Below are 15,620 nucleotides of genomic sequence, written 5' to 3' on the forward strand. Positions count from 1 at the left end.
TTGGGCGGAATTAAAAATTCCACCGTCCTGCCAGCTTCACAGGGGCAGAACACCCCACTTGTGCTGCTGTTAGGACTAAGGGAAAACAAATTTACGTTAAAAATTAACGCTTCTTTGATAGTCTGGCCACTGCTAAATCCACCTTAGGGAGAGGCTCCCAGGAATCTCAGATTTTAGGATCAATTTTATAAAAGTCATCTTGAATCTTGAACCTAGATCAGATTTCTTTTCAGGCTTTTGCCACTCTGCCTTAAGTAGGGGATCTAGTAAGGGCCGAACTGGAAAGAAAAGCGAACTTGTCTGAGGAAAATAAAACAGCGCCTCTTTTTGGAAGATTATCTTCAGCAGGATCACCTTCCACAGTTTTTTTTTTTAACAGACCTCATCAGAGAATTAATTTTTTCTTTCTTCAAAAGATAATAATCCTCTGGGGTGCCAACTTGAGCCAACTCTTGTGAAGAAGAGGAATCTATTTCCCCCTCAGACGAGGAGTCAGATGAAGAAACAGGGGACACCAGAGGTTTAGAACTAGATTTAGTGGGTTTTGTAGTCTTATGGCTAGACACGTCAGTCAATAAAGATTGCAGACTAGATTTAAACCAGATGAAAAGCTGTTTAGCATCAGATTGAAAAGAACTGGAAGCAGGAGCATAATCAGAACAGACTTCACAAAGATCTTGAGTATATTCGTCTGGTAATGGTTTGTCACACTGTAAGCATATGCCTTATGGTGCTCCTTTCTCTTTTCTTGGAGGTATGGTGATCCTGACGTCTGTCCATTCTGAAAGAACAGAAAAGCAGACAGAGAAAGATTATAAACCCATAACACCAAGAAAGAAACAAAGATAAACCCCAGAATGCATAAGATGTAATATTAGTCAAATATATAAAGTATACATAGATAATGTCCCCAGAAAAAGGAATAGGCTAACCTATTCCAGGTAAGGACGTACCTGAGTGCGGGCAGGGTCACGTGGCTGGCAGAGGCTGGACCGAGAAACCGTTAAGCCTGGCTTAAATAAGGGTCCCGGGATTGAAACACCGGAACCGGAAATGGCAACCTATTGAGAGACAAAGCCTCTTACCGGAATAGGCCACAAATGTCCGCGACTCAGGGCTCCGGAAGCGCAACTCTCCCGGCACAAGCGCACTGCAGAGAATGTGTGCCGCGAACAAGCCGAACCCGGAAGTCGCAACGCACAGAGGCGCTCCAGCAAACTAGAGGCCAGGACACAGGGAGCCGAACAAGAGGTAAGCAAAATCGGGGGTCCTGATACAAAAAAAACCCCAACAGTACTCACTCAAAAGCCGTAGCCCTCACATGCAGTTCCCAGACTCTGGGAAAGAAGCATGGGTCCATAAATCACGTTGGAAGTCTGTGAACACGCAGACAGAGCCAACGGAGATGAAAAAACCCTTATAGGGTATAATTACATAAAAGATGATCACAATGTCCAGACAGAAGAAAAAAAACACGTGTGTCTCTGTTTCTGGGGCATTTATATATGAGATAAGGTCGCTGGGTGGTCCCCTGGATTGGTTAATTACTTGATTAGTTTAATTAATCTTATTGTGATCATATCTTCTTTCCAGTAGGAGAAAAGAAAGATGTTAACCCTTTGTGTGCCGCCGAGGGACGAAATGGAAAGTAAACATATTTTGTTTCCTAGGTTTTAACCCCGCAAACATTTCATCCTGCACTGACAGGGGAACCTTAGGACCTTCTATATTCATAGTGCTTTTTACGGCACTTAGGAGAGTATCTGTATTTTCTGCCGAAAAATAGTATCGCTTATCTTCTAATTTTTTGAAGGAAGAAGGAATATGATCCTCTGACTCCAGGTTAGAAGATAAGGCATTCATTTCAGAATCTGAATCAGAATCCACATTAGAAGTGAGCTTAGATTTTTTAGCAGGAGGAGGATCACAAAAACTTGGTTTAGGCAGAGCAGCTGCCACAGAGGCCTGGACCTGTTGGTTAATTAGTGACCTTAATTCGTCCATAAAGGACGGAGTCTCCTGCTGAACAATGCTGGCCATACAGGAATTACATAAGGATTTTAGATGTCCTTCAGGTAACTTTTCAAAGCATAAGGCACATTTCTTAAACTTGGCTTTAGAAGATTTTTTCTGGGTGTCCTTGTTTCCCTAAAAAAGGAGAGAAGGAATACCCACAAAATAAAGTAAATGAAACCCCCAAGGGGCCAAATACTCACTGGGCTGATAGACTTCCCTAGCTCCGCAGACTCAGAGCGAATTGTAGAAGCAGAGTCCATTTTAACAGAAGACATGAAAAATGGGTAAAGTCTTACCTTTAAATAGCCCAGCTGATTTGAATTTGGTGCCTTTCCAATGGCGTCCACGTGCAGCTCCGCCTGGCAACGATTTTCAAAATCTGCGCTGCAAGGAGGCGGAACTTCCGGTCCCCGGCAATCCCAGCCCCCCTCGCGCAATGTGACGTCACACGCCAGCGCTGGAACCACCGGAGACCAGAAAAGACGAGGGGGGACACGCGCGTGCGCCCGAGGTCCTGCATGCCTATCTCCCCGCCACATAAATTCACCAAACGCCGCGGCGGGGACTAGGAGGGTCCAGAAGGTTAGCTACAGCACACACGTCCCGGAGCGGCATCTGCGAGGGGGAAATCCCGGGGACGACCGACCTCTGCCGCCTGGCTTGGCCCGCACCAATCCTGACACCAGCCCCAGGACCAGGAGGTAACAACCTCAATGCTTCCTAAAGGAACAGAAAACACTGAGGGGTTGTTCGGGGAGGGGCCTTTTTAACCTCTTTGTGCTTCCTGTTCCTTTAGGATCAATGGGGGCAATCTCATTGTGGTGCTGATGTAATGAGATGAAAAAGTACATGTAATCCCATCCAACGGGACTGTGCAATGTATAGGGACTCGAAGTTAACTTGGGGCAAATAGAGTCCCCATCACACAGCCCAGCCCCATCTATACACAATCTCATCGAACGTAAAAACAGTATTACGAAGAATAAAAATAGTATAGAATCAATAAAAAAATTAGACTGTATATCACCAATAGAAACATCAAGATCTAAAAAATGTTTAAAGGGGTTCTTTGGCACTTAGACATCTTATCCCCTATCCAAGGGATAAGATGCCTGATCGCGGAGAGCCCACCGCTGGGGACCCCCGTGATCTTGCACACCACACACCATTAAAATCAGTCCCCGGAGCGTGTTTAAAATATCTGGTGTGGGGTCACATGATAATTTGCTATAGTCAGAAAGAATATGCAAGGCTTTAGTAATATAATCATCACAGTTCAATAACACAGTTCCCCCACCTTTATCTTCAGAACAAATCACCAGAGATTCATTATTTTTTTAGATCCCTTAAAGCCACTTTCACCTTCAGATAAATTATTTGTAAAATTACAGACAGGGTGTTCATTAATTTTTCCAAAATCATTGGAAATAAGAGCATTAAAAGTCTCAATAATGTTTCCCTTTTGAGTCACAGGATAAAATGAGGATTTAGCATATACTTCCATGTTTCATAGGTGTATCTATAGGAGTTTGCACATTTCTTGGAGAAGTCTCCCTTCTTATAGCCATAGATGTATTATTCCCACCTTTGGACTTTTTTTTCCAACAAAGAAAAGAACCTAGCAAGAGTAAGTGTTCTAGTATATTCATTAAAATCTAACAACAATTGAAATGGATCCAGGGATGTTGCAGGGCAAAAGGACAAGTGTAACGTCAGCGCTCCGGCCAGATTCGCTGGCCGTAAGCACTCTCCTCTCATGTCCCCGCTGCCGGTGAGGCTGGGATTCTCATCGCGAGACGCGCTCGCATGCAAGTTCCAGCCCGTCACTCACCTCCCTGGTCTTCCGTGTTCAGTCCCAGTGCGTGTGCCCTGCCTACTAGGGCGAGCACACACCAGAGCTCTGTGATTTAGAGGGCCAGTACACCCTACCTAATTAGTGTATTCACTTGTTTCTTCCATATTAGTGTGTGCACCTCCTCCTGCCCTTGTACCCGAGTGACAGCATTCTGTGTTCCTAGTTATCCGTGTACCTGTTCCTTGTTCCATGACCTGACCCTACTACTGTGCCACCTGTCCTGACCTTCAGCTATCCTGAGCACACCTTGTCCTATCCTCCAGTATCACACTTCATCCCAGCAACCTGTGTGGACGAGTCGTGCCAGGGGTAGCAACCTGGGTGCCGCCTGCCAAAGCAAGACCATCCCCGCTTGGTGAAAACTAGCGGCACCTTAGACTCCGCTCCCTGGCACGGCTCACGTCAACATCCACAGAGGATCCACCACCTGCCGCGACCCTTACAGTAAGATTCGGCCATGGATCCCGCTGGGGTGCCTCTGCCAGATATTTTGGATCTTTCCACCGTCATGGCTCAACAGTTGCCTAAGTTAGCTCACCAAGCCCAACAGCTAAATTAACTTTCTGCTATGGTGCCTACTTCTTGCCACTCAGCAGCAACCTGTTCCTGAGCCTCCTCCTGTGTCAGCAGTTTCTTTCTGGTCCAAGCTTTGCTTATCTTTGTCCTCAAAGTTTGATGGTGATCCCAAGCTGTGTAGAAGCTTTGCGACAGCATTCTATGCATCTAGAACTCATGGCGAATCCGTTCCCGACAGAGCATGCTAAAGTGGCGTTTGTGGTCAATCTACTGTCAGGTAAAGCCCTGGGCAAAACCTCTCCTCCCCCCCCCCCCCAATAAGATGTGCACTACTCAACCTCCATTATCTCCCACAACCAACTCTGCCGGGCCCCACTCTGTGAAACATCCCAAACTGCAGCTCCAGGACAGTCACCAATATGGCTCCATTTATGATGGTGCAACACCGATTACCATGACTAAACACAGGAATTCCCAAGAAGCTCCTTTGATTAGAACTACACACAACCTCCATCACCACCCATAAGATGTGCACTACCCACAACCGCCATCATCTGCCCCCCATAAGATGTACACTACCCACAACCGCCATCATCTGCCCCCCATAAGATGTACACTACCCACAACCTCCATCATCTGCCCCCATAAGCTCTACACTACCCACAACCTCCATCATCTGCCCCCCATAAGATGTGCACTACCCACAACTGCCATCATCCCCCCATAAGATGTGCACTACCCACAGCCTCCATCATCCCCCATAACATGTGCACTACCAACAGCCTCCATCATCCCCCATAAGATGTGCACTACTCACAGCCTCCATCATCCCCCATAAGATGTGCACTACCCACAGTCTCCCCCCTACATCATCCAGCTTGGAAACTTGGCTGTAGAATAAGAAGCTGCACACAATGATTTTCTGGAGTTCTCTTTATTATGTACAGAACAGATGGAGACGCTCAGTACAATTAACCGAGCTTTGTCGCCAGTTCCTTGGCCTTTGCTTTTTCCAGTTTGGCGATTCTGGCCACAGACTTAGGACCCAGGATTCCTCCTCCCCAGTGACGACGGATCTGTAAGAAAAGATGTTACAGGTTGTGAACCAGACAGTCATGACAGTGGGGCTGTATCCTCAGGGTTAGAAAGCTTGTGTTCAATTCCACATAAACAGCTCCACCCCCCATTACCTGCTCTGATCACTCTGATGCCGCCACCCCCCCCCCCCCCCCCAAAAGCTCATGGCGGGTCGGCCTGGAATTGCTCAGGGTTAAAAAGCTCGGATTTAATCTTCACGGTGAATCAGGTGAAGAAATTCAAACATCATCGCAATTCAGAGTAAAGTGGAGCGGTCAGCGGGTGTAGGGCGAGTGACCATAAATCTGTACAGCCATTTGTTTATTGGCCCCTTCAGCGCAGAGATATCGCTGTATAAAGCTGTGGAGCCCACTGGATGAATGAGCAGAGACCAAGGGGGCATCCGGTGGGCTCCACACCCTTTAAACACCAATATCTCTGCACTGGAGGGGCCAATAAACTAATGTGTTTTTACAGGTCCAGGGTCACATGGCCCCACGCTGCCCTCTCCTGAACACCTGCAGCAGGACCCTCCATCACCCCAGATCATACACCCCATTTACTCAGAACTGACAGCTACAATCTAGTGACCCCATGATTAACGCACCTCAATAGGATCCACATCATGTGCAATGACGACCAGCTGGGCCTTCTTGTTCTCCACCAGAGTAGTCACTGTGTTAACACCTGAAAGAGAAAGTCATCAGCTGCACTTGTCTTCACATATAGGAACCCTATAGAACGACCCTCCTAACCAGGACTGCTCCATCATGAACCCTAGAGAAGGCCCAACTACCCTCCTAACCAGCTCCCCCGAACTGCTCCATCATGAACCCTAGAGAAGGCCCAACGACCCTCCTAACCAGCTCCCCCCGAACTGCTCCATCATGAACCCTAGAGAAGGCCCAATGACCCTCCTAACCAGCTCCCCCCGAACTGCTCCATCATGAACCCTAGAGAAGGCCCAATGACCATCCTAACCAGCTCCCCCCGAACTGCTCCATCATGAACCTTAGAGAAGGCCCAACGACCATCCTAACCAGCTCCCCCTGGACTGCTCCATCATGAACCCTAGAGAAGACCCAACGACCATCCTAACACCCCCCCCAGACAGCTCCATCATGAACCCTAGAGCAGGGGTCTCAAACTCAAATTATCCGGGGGCCACTGGAGGTAGCAGCTGGGTGAGGCTGGGCCGCATGCGCCCCTTACATATAATGCCCTCATACGCCCCACATCATCCACCAGCAACACCCCCCACCAGCAGTAGCACCCCTATCATCCACCAGCGCACCCCCCCATGCCCCCTACCCCGTGTAGTAATAGCATGAGCTGACGGATGATGGGGGTACTACTTCTGGGGGTTCCCCACATTAGGTAGCATTGTCGATTCTCCCCCCACCCACGCACACAGGCGCACACACAGGCAGACACAGGCGCGCACACACAGGCAGACACGCACACAGGCAGACACACACCCTTACCTGTCCTGCACTTCTCCTGTAGTGAAGAAAACTGTGTCTTGAAGCGTTCTGTGTCCTAAACAGCTGAGGTAATTGCTGAGTCACTGATTGGTTTATTGGGAGGGGGGGCCCTGTGCAGTCTCTGCTCAGGACACAGAACTGCTTCAAGACAGTTTTCTTGAAAAGACCCCTGCCGTAGAGAAAGCCCAACAATCCTCCCAACCAGCTCCCCCCGGACTGCTACATCATGAACCCTAGAGAAGGCCCAACGACCATCCTAACCAGCTCCCCCCAAACTGCTACATCATGAACCCTAGAGAAGGCCCAACGACCATCCTAACCAGCTCCCCCCGGACTGCTCCATCGCTCAGTGTTAAAAAGCTCGTGTTTTGTTCCACATAATCAGCTTCAGGTGAAGAAATTCAGACATCATCGCAATGTGCAGTCCAACAATGCCGTCCCCAACTATGCCCCCCCAATGTACCTGCTCTGATCACCACCACATACCTGCTCTTATCACCGGGGGTCTCTTGGTGGGGACATCTGCTTTGCCGGCAGCTTTCTGCTCAGCCCGGGCCAGGAGCCTTTTCTTCTCTTGCTTGGTCTCCAGTCGGTATTTATGGGCCAGTTTGAAGAGCTGAGTGGCTAGGAAGATAAATCTGGGTCAGTGGGGGATGGAGGGTGGGAGGGTCATGTGACAGGGGACATTGTGCATCAGAGATCTTGGTGGAAGGTTGTAATCAAAGCTTCTCAGATAGCAAATATTAGACATCATGTGCACAAGAGCCCCAGCATCCTACAGAAAGTCACAACCCCCCCAGACCACCATAAGACCAACCAGAGTCCAGGTACCCAGCAGCCCCCACCACGTCCTTAAGTCACAACCCCCCAGACCACAGGTACCCAGCAGCCCCCACCCACATCCTTCAGTCAGAACCAACAATGGACACATTCAAGTAGCTGCTGCCCTCCCCAAATACTGAGCCCAGAAGACGACTGTGATCCCTATGGAGACCCCTCACCACATCTAACCTGTCTGCCGGTCCAGGGCCTGGGTGAACTGGTGGATTGCAGGAGGAACCTTCAGGCGTTTGTATAGGATGGAGCGCTGGATGTATCACGGACATTTCACAAAGCGGGCGAGATCCCTCTTGGGTTCAATGTCCTGACCTGGAAAAGGAAAAATTTACATTGTGACCCCCCCCCCCCCCACCCAAGTCACCGCCACAAGACAGACCACCCCTGATAGCGCTAGAGTCACCACCACAGGACAAAGACCACCCCAGACAGCGCCAGTCACCGCCACAAGACCGAGACCACTCCAGAGAGCACCAGAGTCCCCACCACAAGACAGACGACCCCAGTCACCAATGCCATAGTTCTTTGGCTTCTTCTCAGAGGGTTCACCACCTTCTTGACCACAGAAGGGGCCAGAGCCACCTTCTTCCCCTTGGCCTTCTTTCCTTTGGGCTGTGGAGACAAACACCCGTTACTGCACCACAAGTACCAGCCACCCCACACCTGAGCCGAACAGCACCAAATACGAGCATCAGCGATCTTGGTGGATGAAGCTGTAATCACCAACTCAGATAGCAAATATTTAATCATCATCTGCTCGACTGGAGCCGTACAAGACTGTGAAAGAGAGCTACCCCCCTGACCCTCAAGAGGAGACCCCAACAGCAGCTACCCTCAACCCTAAATGCATGCCCCCCCCCCCCCACCTCAAGGCTCACGTCAACATCCACACAGGCCCAGAGGATCCACCACCTGCCTCGACCCTTACAGTAAGATTTGGCCATGGATCCCGCTGGGGTGCCTCTGCCAGATATTTTGGATGTTTCCACCATCATGGCTCAACAGTTGCATAAGTTAGCTCACCAAGCCCAACAACTAAATTAACTTTCTGCTATGGTGCCACAGCTTCTTGCCACTCAGCAGCAACCTGTTCCTGAGCCTCCTCCTGTGTCAGCTGTTTCTTTCTGGTCCAAGCTTAGCTTATCCTTGTCCTCAAAGTTTGATGGTGATCCCAAGCTGTGTAGAAGCTTTGTGACAGCATTCTATGCATCTAGAACTCATGGAGCATCAGTTCCTGACGGAGCATGCTAAAGTGGCGTTTGTGGTCAGTCAGGTAAAGCCCTGGGCAAAACCTCTCTGGGATCGTAATGATCCGGTCTCGAACCTGCCGGCCTTAATTGCAGAATTCCGCAAAGTATTTGAAAACCCGCACAAGCCTCCTCTGCCAAGATGGCTCTTTTGACGCTTTGTCGTCAAGATTTGCCCCCCATAAGATGTACACTACCCACAACCTCCGTGATTCCCCCCCCCCCCATAAGAGGTGCACTACCCACAACCTCCATGATTCCCCCCCATAAGAGGTGCACTACCCACAACCCCCATCACCTGCCCCCATGAGATGTGCACTACTAACAACCTCCATTATCTCCCACTACCAACTCTGCCGGGCCCCACTCTACTGTGAAACATCCCAAACTGCAGCTCCAGGACAGTCACCAATATGGCTCCATTTATGATGGTGCAACACCGATTACCATGACTAAACAGAGGAATTCCCAAGAAGCTTCTTTGATTAGAACTACCCACAGCCTCCATCATCCCCCATAAGATGTGCACTACCCACAGCCTCCCCCTACATCATCCAGCTTGGAAACTTGGCTGTAGAATAAGAAGCTGCACACAATGATTTTCTGGAGTTCTCTTTATTATGTACAGAACAGATGGAGACGCTCAGTACAATTAACCGAGCTTTGTCGCCAGTTCCTTGGCCTTTGCTTTTTCCAGTTTGGCGATTCTGGCCACAGACTTAGGACCAAGGATTCCTCCTCCCCAGTGACGACGGATCTGTAAGAAAAGATGTTACAGGTTGTGCACCAGACAGTCATGACAGTGGGGCTGTATCCTCAGGGTTAGAAAGCTTGTGTTCAATTCCACATAAACAGCTCCACCCCCCATTCCTGCTCTGATCACTGCTGACCCCCCCCCCCCCCCCCCCCCCATCAGCATCATACCTGCTCGGATCACTGCCGATACTCCTCCTCCCCCCCCCCCCCCATTACCTGCTCTGATCACTACCACCCCCCCATATACCAGCTGATCACTGCAGTGGGTGCAGATCCATGAAGGTCCCGGCTGTAATCCCTCTAGTGACAACACAACAGCCGGGACAAGACCATCACCAACTCACTGCCAAGAGGACCGACCCCAAAGTGAAATCAGCCAATCCCAGTGGCACCCATCTTACCTCATCGTGTCTGTCATTGTAGTTGGTCTTGATGGCTTCCACCAGTTTGGAGAGTGATCCTTTATCCTCCCTGCAGAAGATAAAACAAAGACAATCAGTCCAGCACTCCTGAGCCTCACAGGGTTAACCCCGAGAGCCGCAGTGACATCAGGTGAAGACTAATCTACTTACGCGTTGACTTGTGTGAAGGCGATGCTGGTGCAGGTCTTCCTGTGGACAAGGCGGCCCAGTCTGGCCTTACCCTTCACAATGCAGTACGGCACTCCCATCTTCCGACACAGGGCCGGCAGGAAGACAACCAGCTGTGGGACAAGCAGAGTGTCAGCCCCGGTGCACACATTGTGCTGACAAAGCTCATGGCGGGACCGCCTGGAATTGCTCAGGGTTAAAAAGCTCGGATTTAATCTTCACGGTGAATCAGGTGAAGAAATTCAAACATCATCGCAATTCAGAGTAAAGTGGAGCGGTCAGCGGGTGTAGGGCGAGTGACCATAAATCTGTACAGCCATTTGTTTATTGGCCCCTTCAGCGCAGAGATATCGCTGTATAAAGCTGTGGAGCCCACTGGATGAATGAGCAGAGACCAAGGGGGCATCCGGTGGGCTCCACACCCTTTAAACACCAATATCTCTGCACTGGAGGGGCCAATAAACTAATGCGTTTTTACAGGTCCAGGGTCACATGGCCCCACGCTGCCCTCTCCTGAACACCTGCAGCAGGACCCTCCGTCACCCCAGATTATACACCCCATTTACTCATAGAACTGACAGCTACAATCTAGTGACCCCATGATTAACGCACCTCAATAGGATCCACATCATGTGCAATGACGACCAGCTGGGCCTTCTTGTTCTCCACCAGAGTAGTCACTGTGTTAACACCTGAAAGAGAAAGTCATCAGCCGCACTTGTCTTCACATATAGGAACCCTAGAGAACGACCCTTCTTACCAGCTCCCCCCTGACTGCTCCATCATGAACCCTAGAGAAGACCCAACGACCATCCTAACCAGCTCCCCCCGAACTGCTCCATCATGAACCCTAGAGAAGGCCCAACGACCATCCTAACCAGCTGCCCCCGGACTGCTCCATCGCTCAGTGTTAAAAAGCTCGTGTTTTGTTCCACATAATCAGCTTCAGGTGAAGAAATTCAGACATCATCGCAATGTGCAGTCCAACAATGCCGTCCCCAACTATGCCCCCCCCCAATGTACCTGCTCTGACCACCACCAACCCCCCAATGTACCTGCTCTGATCACCACCACATACCTGCTCTTATCACCGGGGGTCTCTTGGTGGGGACATCTGCTTTACCGGCAGCTTTCTGCTCAGCCCGGGCCAGGAGCCTTTTCTTCTTCTCTTGCTTGGTCTCCGGTCGGTATTTATGGGCCAGTTTGAAGAGCTGAGTGGCTAGGAAGATAAATCTGGGTCAGTGGGGGATGAGGGTGGGAGGGTCATGTGACAGGGGACATTGTGCATCAGAGATCTTGGTGGAAGGTTGTAATCAAAGCTTCTCAGATAGCAAATATTAGACATCATGTGCACAAGAGCCCCAGCATCCTACAGAAAGTCACAACCCCCCCAGGCGACCATAAGACCAACCAGAGTCCAGGTTCCCTGCAGCCCCCACCACGTCCTTAAGTCACAACCCCCCAGACCACAGGTACCCAGCAGCCCCCACCCACATCCTTCAGTCAGAACCAGCAATGGACACATTCAAGTAGCTGCTGCCCTCCCCAAATACTGAGCCCAGAAGACGACTGTGATCCCTATGGAGACCCCTCACCACATCTAACCTGTCTGCCGGTCCAGGGCCTGGGTGAACTGGTGGATTGCAGGAGGAACCTTCAGGCGTTTGTATAGGATGGAGCGCTGGCGCTGGAGTCGGATGTATCGTGGCCATTTCACAAAGCGGGTGAGATCCCTCTTGGGTTGAATGTCCTGACCTGGAAAAGGAAAAATTTACATTGTGACTCATGGAGCCCCAGAGTCCCCGCCACAAGACAGCCCAGCCCCAGAGTCCCCGCCACAAGACAGCCCAGCCCCAGAGTCCCCGCCACAAGACAGCCCCAGAGTCCCCGCCACAAGACAGCCCCAGAGTCCCCGCCACAAGACAGCCCCAGAGTCCCCGCCACAAGACAGCCCCAGAGTCCCCGCCACAAGACAGCCCCAGAGTCCCCGCCACAAGACAGCCCCAGAGTCCCCGCCACAAGACAGCCCCAGAGTCCCCGCCACAAGACAGCCCCAGAGTCCCCGCCACAAGACAGCCCCAGAGTCCCCGCCACAAGACAGCCCCAGAGTCCCCGCCACAAGACAGCCCCAGAGTCCCCGCCACAAGACAGCCCCAGAGTCCCCGCCACAAGACAGCCCCAGAGTCCCCGCCACAAGACAGCCCCAGAGTCCCCGCCACAAGACAGCCCCAGAGTCCCCGCCACAAGACAGCCCCAGAGTCCCCGCCACAAGACAGCCCCAGAGTCCCCGCCACAAGACAGCCCCAGAGTCCCCGCCACAAGACAGCCCCAGAGTCCCCGCCACAAGACAGCCCCAGAGTCCCCGCCACAAGACAGCCCCAGAGTCCCCGCCACAAGACAGCCCCAGAGTCCCCGCCACAAGACAGCCCCAGAGTCCCCGCCACAAGACAGCCCCAGAGTCCCCGCCACAAGACAGCCCCAGAGTCCCCGCCACAAGACAGCCCCAGAGTCCCCGCCACAAGACAGCCCCAGAGTCCCCGCCACAAGACAGCCCCAGAGTCCCCGCCACAAGACAGCCCCAGAGTCCCCGCCACAAGACAGCCCCAGAGTCCCCGCCACAAGACAGCCCCAGAGTCCCCGCCACAAGACAGCCCCAGAGTCCCCGCCACAAGACAGCCCCAGAGTCCCCGCCACAAGACAGCCCCAGAGTCCCCGCCACAAGACAGCCCCAGAGTCCCCGCCACAAGACAGCCCCAGAGTCCCCGCCACAAGACAGCCCCAGAGTCCCCGCCACAAGACAGCCCCAGAGTCCCCGCCACAAGACAGCCCCAGAGTCCCCGCCACAAGACAGCCCCAGAGTCCCCGCCACAAGACAGCCCCAGAGTCCCCGCCACAAGACAGCCCCAGAGTCCCCGCCACAAGACAGCCCCAGAGTCCCCGCCACAAGACAGCCCACCCCCAGACAGCGCCAGAGTCCCTGCCACAAGACAGCCCCAGAGTCCCCGCCACTCACCAATGCCATAGTTCTTTGGCCTCTTCTCAAACAGAGGGTTCACCACCTTCTTGACTTCAGCTTTCTTGACCACAGAAGGGGCCGGAGCCACCTTCTTCCCCTTGGCCTTCTTTCCTTTAGGCTGTGGAGACAAACACCCGTTACTGCACCACAAGTACCAGCCACCCCCCACCTGTGCCAAACAGCGCCAAATACGAGCGTACCAGCCACCCCCCACCTGTGCCGAACAGCGCCAAATACGAGCATCAGCCACCCCCCCCCACCTGTGCCAAACAGCGCCAAATACGAGCATCAGCGATCTTGGTGGATGAAGCTGTAATCACCAACTCAGATAGCAAATATTTCGTCATCATCTGCTCGACTGGAGCCGTACAAGACTGTGCAAGAGAGCTACCCCCCCCCCTCAGCTACCCCCCAAACCTCAAGGCACCCCCCCCAGACCATCAAGGCTGCACCCCCCCCAGACCATCAAGGCTGCACCCCCCAGACCATCAAGGCTGCACCCCCCAGACCATCAAGGCTGCACCCCCCAGACCATCAAGGCTGCACCCCCCAGACCATCAAGGCTGCACCCCCCAGACCATCAAGGCTGCACCCCCCAGACCATCAAGGCTGCACCCCCCAGACCATCAAGGCTGCACCCCCCAGACCATCAAGGCTGCACCCCCCCACAACTACCCCCAGACCATCAAGGCTACCCCCCCCACTCAGCTACCCCCAAACCTCAGATGCCCCTCCCCGGGAGTGCTCACCAATTACCCCCGGCCCTGCTGCTTTCGGCCACATTCACACGTTGCGGATCTGTTGCGGTTTGATGTTTCCACAGCAGATCCGGTACATGTGACTATCACGCCCGGAGCCGCTGACAGAGGAGACTCCGGACCGGAGAGCAGCGGGCGGAATGAAGAGTGAACATTTCTAGGAAAAGCGAAATAAACCCAAGAATGGAAACTGTAAAGTCCGGGGAGCCCAGCGCGGAGATGACTGGGGGACAGGGAGACCGGCGGGCGGAGGATGGAGCCGGATAGGCCGGACCGCGAAGAGACGACTCACCATGGCGGACAGGAAGAGAGAAAGGAAGGAGAAGGCATTGTGGGTAATATTTGTATGCGTGCCGAAATATCGCGATACTTGGCGTCAGGAAACGAGACCTGTGACTGCGGCTACGAGCTCTCAGAATATGGGGCAGCGCCTCCTACAGGCTCCGAGAAGCTTCTGCTACTGGTTGTTCTCTTTTTACGAGCCAGCCAATCACCGCGGACATCTAGTGGGAAAAGCTGCAGAGAAAAGGTATGAAGAGGACGGGGCCCGGTGCCGTGTACGGTGTGAGGAGAGGACGGGGCCCGGTGCCGTGTACGGTGTGAGGGGAGGACGGGGTCCGGTACGGTGTACGGTGTGAGGAGAGGACGGGGCCCGGTGCCGTGTACGGTGTGAGGAGAGGACGGGGCCCGGTGCCGTGTACGGTGCCGTGTGAAGAGAGGACGGGGCCCGGTGCCGTGTGAAGAGAGGACGGGGCCCGGTGCCGTGTACGGTGTGAGGAGAGGACGGGGCCCGGTGCCGTGTACGGTGTGAGGAGAGGACGGGGTCCGGTGCCGTGTACGGTGTGAGGAGAGGACGGGGCCCGGTGCCGTGTACGGTGTGAGGGGAGGACGGGGCCCGGTGCCGTGTACGTTGTGAGGAGAGGACGGGGCCCGGTGCCGTGTACGGTGTGAGGGGAGGACGGGGCCGGTGCCGTGTACGGTGTGAGGGGAGGACGGGGCCCGGTGCCGTGTACGGTGTGAGGAGAGGACGGGGCCCGGTGCCGTGTACGGTGTGAGGAGAGGACGGGGCCCGGTGCCGTGTACGGTGTGAGGGGAGGACGGGGCCCGGTGCCGTGTACGGTGTGAGGGGAGGACGGGGCCCGGTGCCGTGTACGGTGTGAAGAGAGGACGGGGTCCGGTGCCGTGTACGGTGTGAGGAGAGGACGGGGCCCGGTGCCGTGTACGGTGTGAGGAGAGGACGGGGCCCGGTGCCGTGTACGGTGTGAGGAGAGGACGGGGCCCGGTGCCGTGTACGGTGTGAGGGGAGGACGGGGTCCGGTGCCGTGTACGGTGTGAGGGGAGGACGGGGCCCGGTGCCGTGTACGGTGTGAGGAGAGGACGGGGCCCGATGCCGTGTACGGTGTGAGGAGAGGACGGGGCCCGGTGCCGTGTACGGTGTGAGGGGAGGACGGGGCCCGGTGCCGTGTAC

The 15,620-nt window shown here is 53.4% G+C and overlaps 2 protein-coding genes, 8 non-coding genes and 1 pseudogene across 15 annotated transcripts in view; 1 reads left to right on the forward strand and 10 right to left on the reverse strand.

Moving 5' to 3' along the window:
- Window positions 1-5,305: 5,305 nt before the first annotated feature.
- LOC130327129 (60S ribosomal protein L7a) lies at window positions 5,306-13,698 on the reverse strand. 3 transcript variants are annotated; one of them, XM_056553395.1, is made up of 8 exons: window positions 13,609-13,698; window positions 13,392-13,563; window positions 11,984-12,133; window positions 11,457-11,597; window positions 10,991-11,070; window positions 10,361-10,491; window positions 10,190-10,259; window positions 9,632-9,789 (listed from the first exon to the last, which is right to left on the reverse strand). In XM_056553395.1, exons 1-8 carry the CDS (start codon window positions 13,681-13,683, stop codon window positions 9,685-9,687), a joined length of 924 nt encoding a protein of 307 aa, XP_056409370.1. In that variant the 5' UTR covers window positions 13,684-13,698; the 3' UTR covers window positions 9,632-9,684. The 3 variants fall into 3 exon arrangements, with proteins under 3 accessions (XP_056409369.1, XP_056409370.1, XP_056409368.1); XM_056553394.1 differs by lacking the exon at window positions 9,632-9,789 and adding an exon at window positions 5,306-5,463 and having other exon boundaries at window positions 13,392-13,698; XM_056553393.1 differs by having other exon boundaries at window positions 13,392-13,698.
- LOC130327130 (60S ribosomal protein L7a-like) lies at window positions 5,623-9,264 on the reverse strand (annotated as a pseudogene).
- LOC130327133 (small nucleolar RNA SNORD36) lies at window positions 5,647-5,719 on the reverse strand. The gene has a single exon (XR_008871611.1). It is a non-coding gene; the product is annotated as a small nucleolar RNA SNORD36 (small nucleolar RNA).
- LOC130327138 (small nucleolar RNA SNORD36) lies at window positions 7,290-7,365 on the reverse strand. The gene has a single exon (XR_008871616.1). It is a non-coding gene; the product is annotated as a small nucleolar RNA SNORD36 (small nucleolar RNA).
- Window positions 7,638-7,707, reverse strand: LOC130327135 (small nucleolar RNA SNORD24). The gene has a single exon (XR_008871613.1). It is a non-coding gene; the product is annotated as a small nucleolar RNA SNORD24 (small nucleolar RNA).
- On the reverse strand, window positions 8,473-8,543 carry LOC130327141 (small nucleolar RNA SNORD24). The gene has a single exon (XR_008871618.1). It is a non-coding gene; the product is annotated as a small nucleolar RNA SNORD24 (small nucleolar RNA).
- LOC130327137 (small nucleolar RNA SNORD36) lies at window positions 10,564-10,636 on the reverse strand. Its single transcript, XR_008871615.1, has one exon. It is a non-coding gene; the product is annotated as a small nucleolar RNA SNORD36 (small nucleolar RNA).
- Window positions 11,278-11,353, reverse strand: LOC130327139 (small nucleolar RNA SNORD36). Its single transcript, XR_008871617.1, has one exon. It is a non-coding gene; the product is annotated as a small nucleolar RNA SNORD36 (small nucleolar RNA).
- On the reverse strand, window positions 11,662-11,731 carry LOC130327136 (small nucleolar RNA SNORD24). Its single transcript, XR_008871614.1, has one exon. It is a non-coding gene; the product is annotated as a small nucleolar RNA SNORD24 (small nucleolar RNA).
- Window positions 13,679-13,749, reverse strand: LOC130327134 (small nucleolar RNA SNORD24). Its single transcript, XR_008871612.1, has one exon. It is a non-coding gene; the product is annotated as a small nucleolar RNA SNORD24 (small nucleolar RNA).
- A 386-nt stretch (window positions 13,750-14,135) lies between these two features.
- The window catches only part of MED22 (mediator complex subunit 22), a 46,689-nt gene continuing 45,204 nt past the window's right edge, over window positions 14,136-15,620 (forward strand). For 2 of the 4 annotated variants that reach the window (XM_056553396.1, XM_056553399.1), the window contains exon 1: window positions 14,138-14,681. In XM_056553396.1, coding sequence (XP_056409371.1) covers window positions 14,406-14,681 — 276 coding nt within the window. In that variant the 5' untranslated portion in view covers window positions 14,138-14,405. Of the gene's footprint in view, window positions 14,682-15,620 lie in introns of all 4 variants that reach the window. The other 2 variants (XM_056553397.1, XM_056553398.1) reach the window with 2 other exon arrangements.

The sequence above is a fragment of the Hyla sarda genome, unplaced genomic scaffold, assembly GCF_029499605.1.
Source record: "Hyla sarda isolate aHylSar1 unplaced genomic scaffold, aHylSar1.hap1 scaffold_293, whole genome shotgun sequence".
In the NCBI taxonomy this organism is placed as follows: Eukaryota; Metazoa; Chordata; class Amphibia; order Anura; family Hylidae; genus Hyla; species Hyla sarda.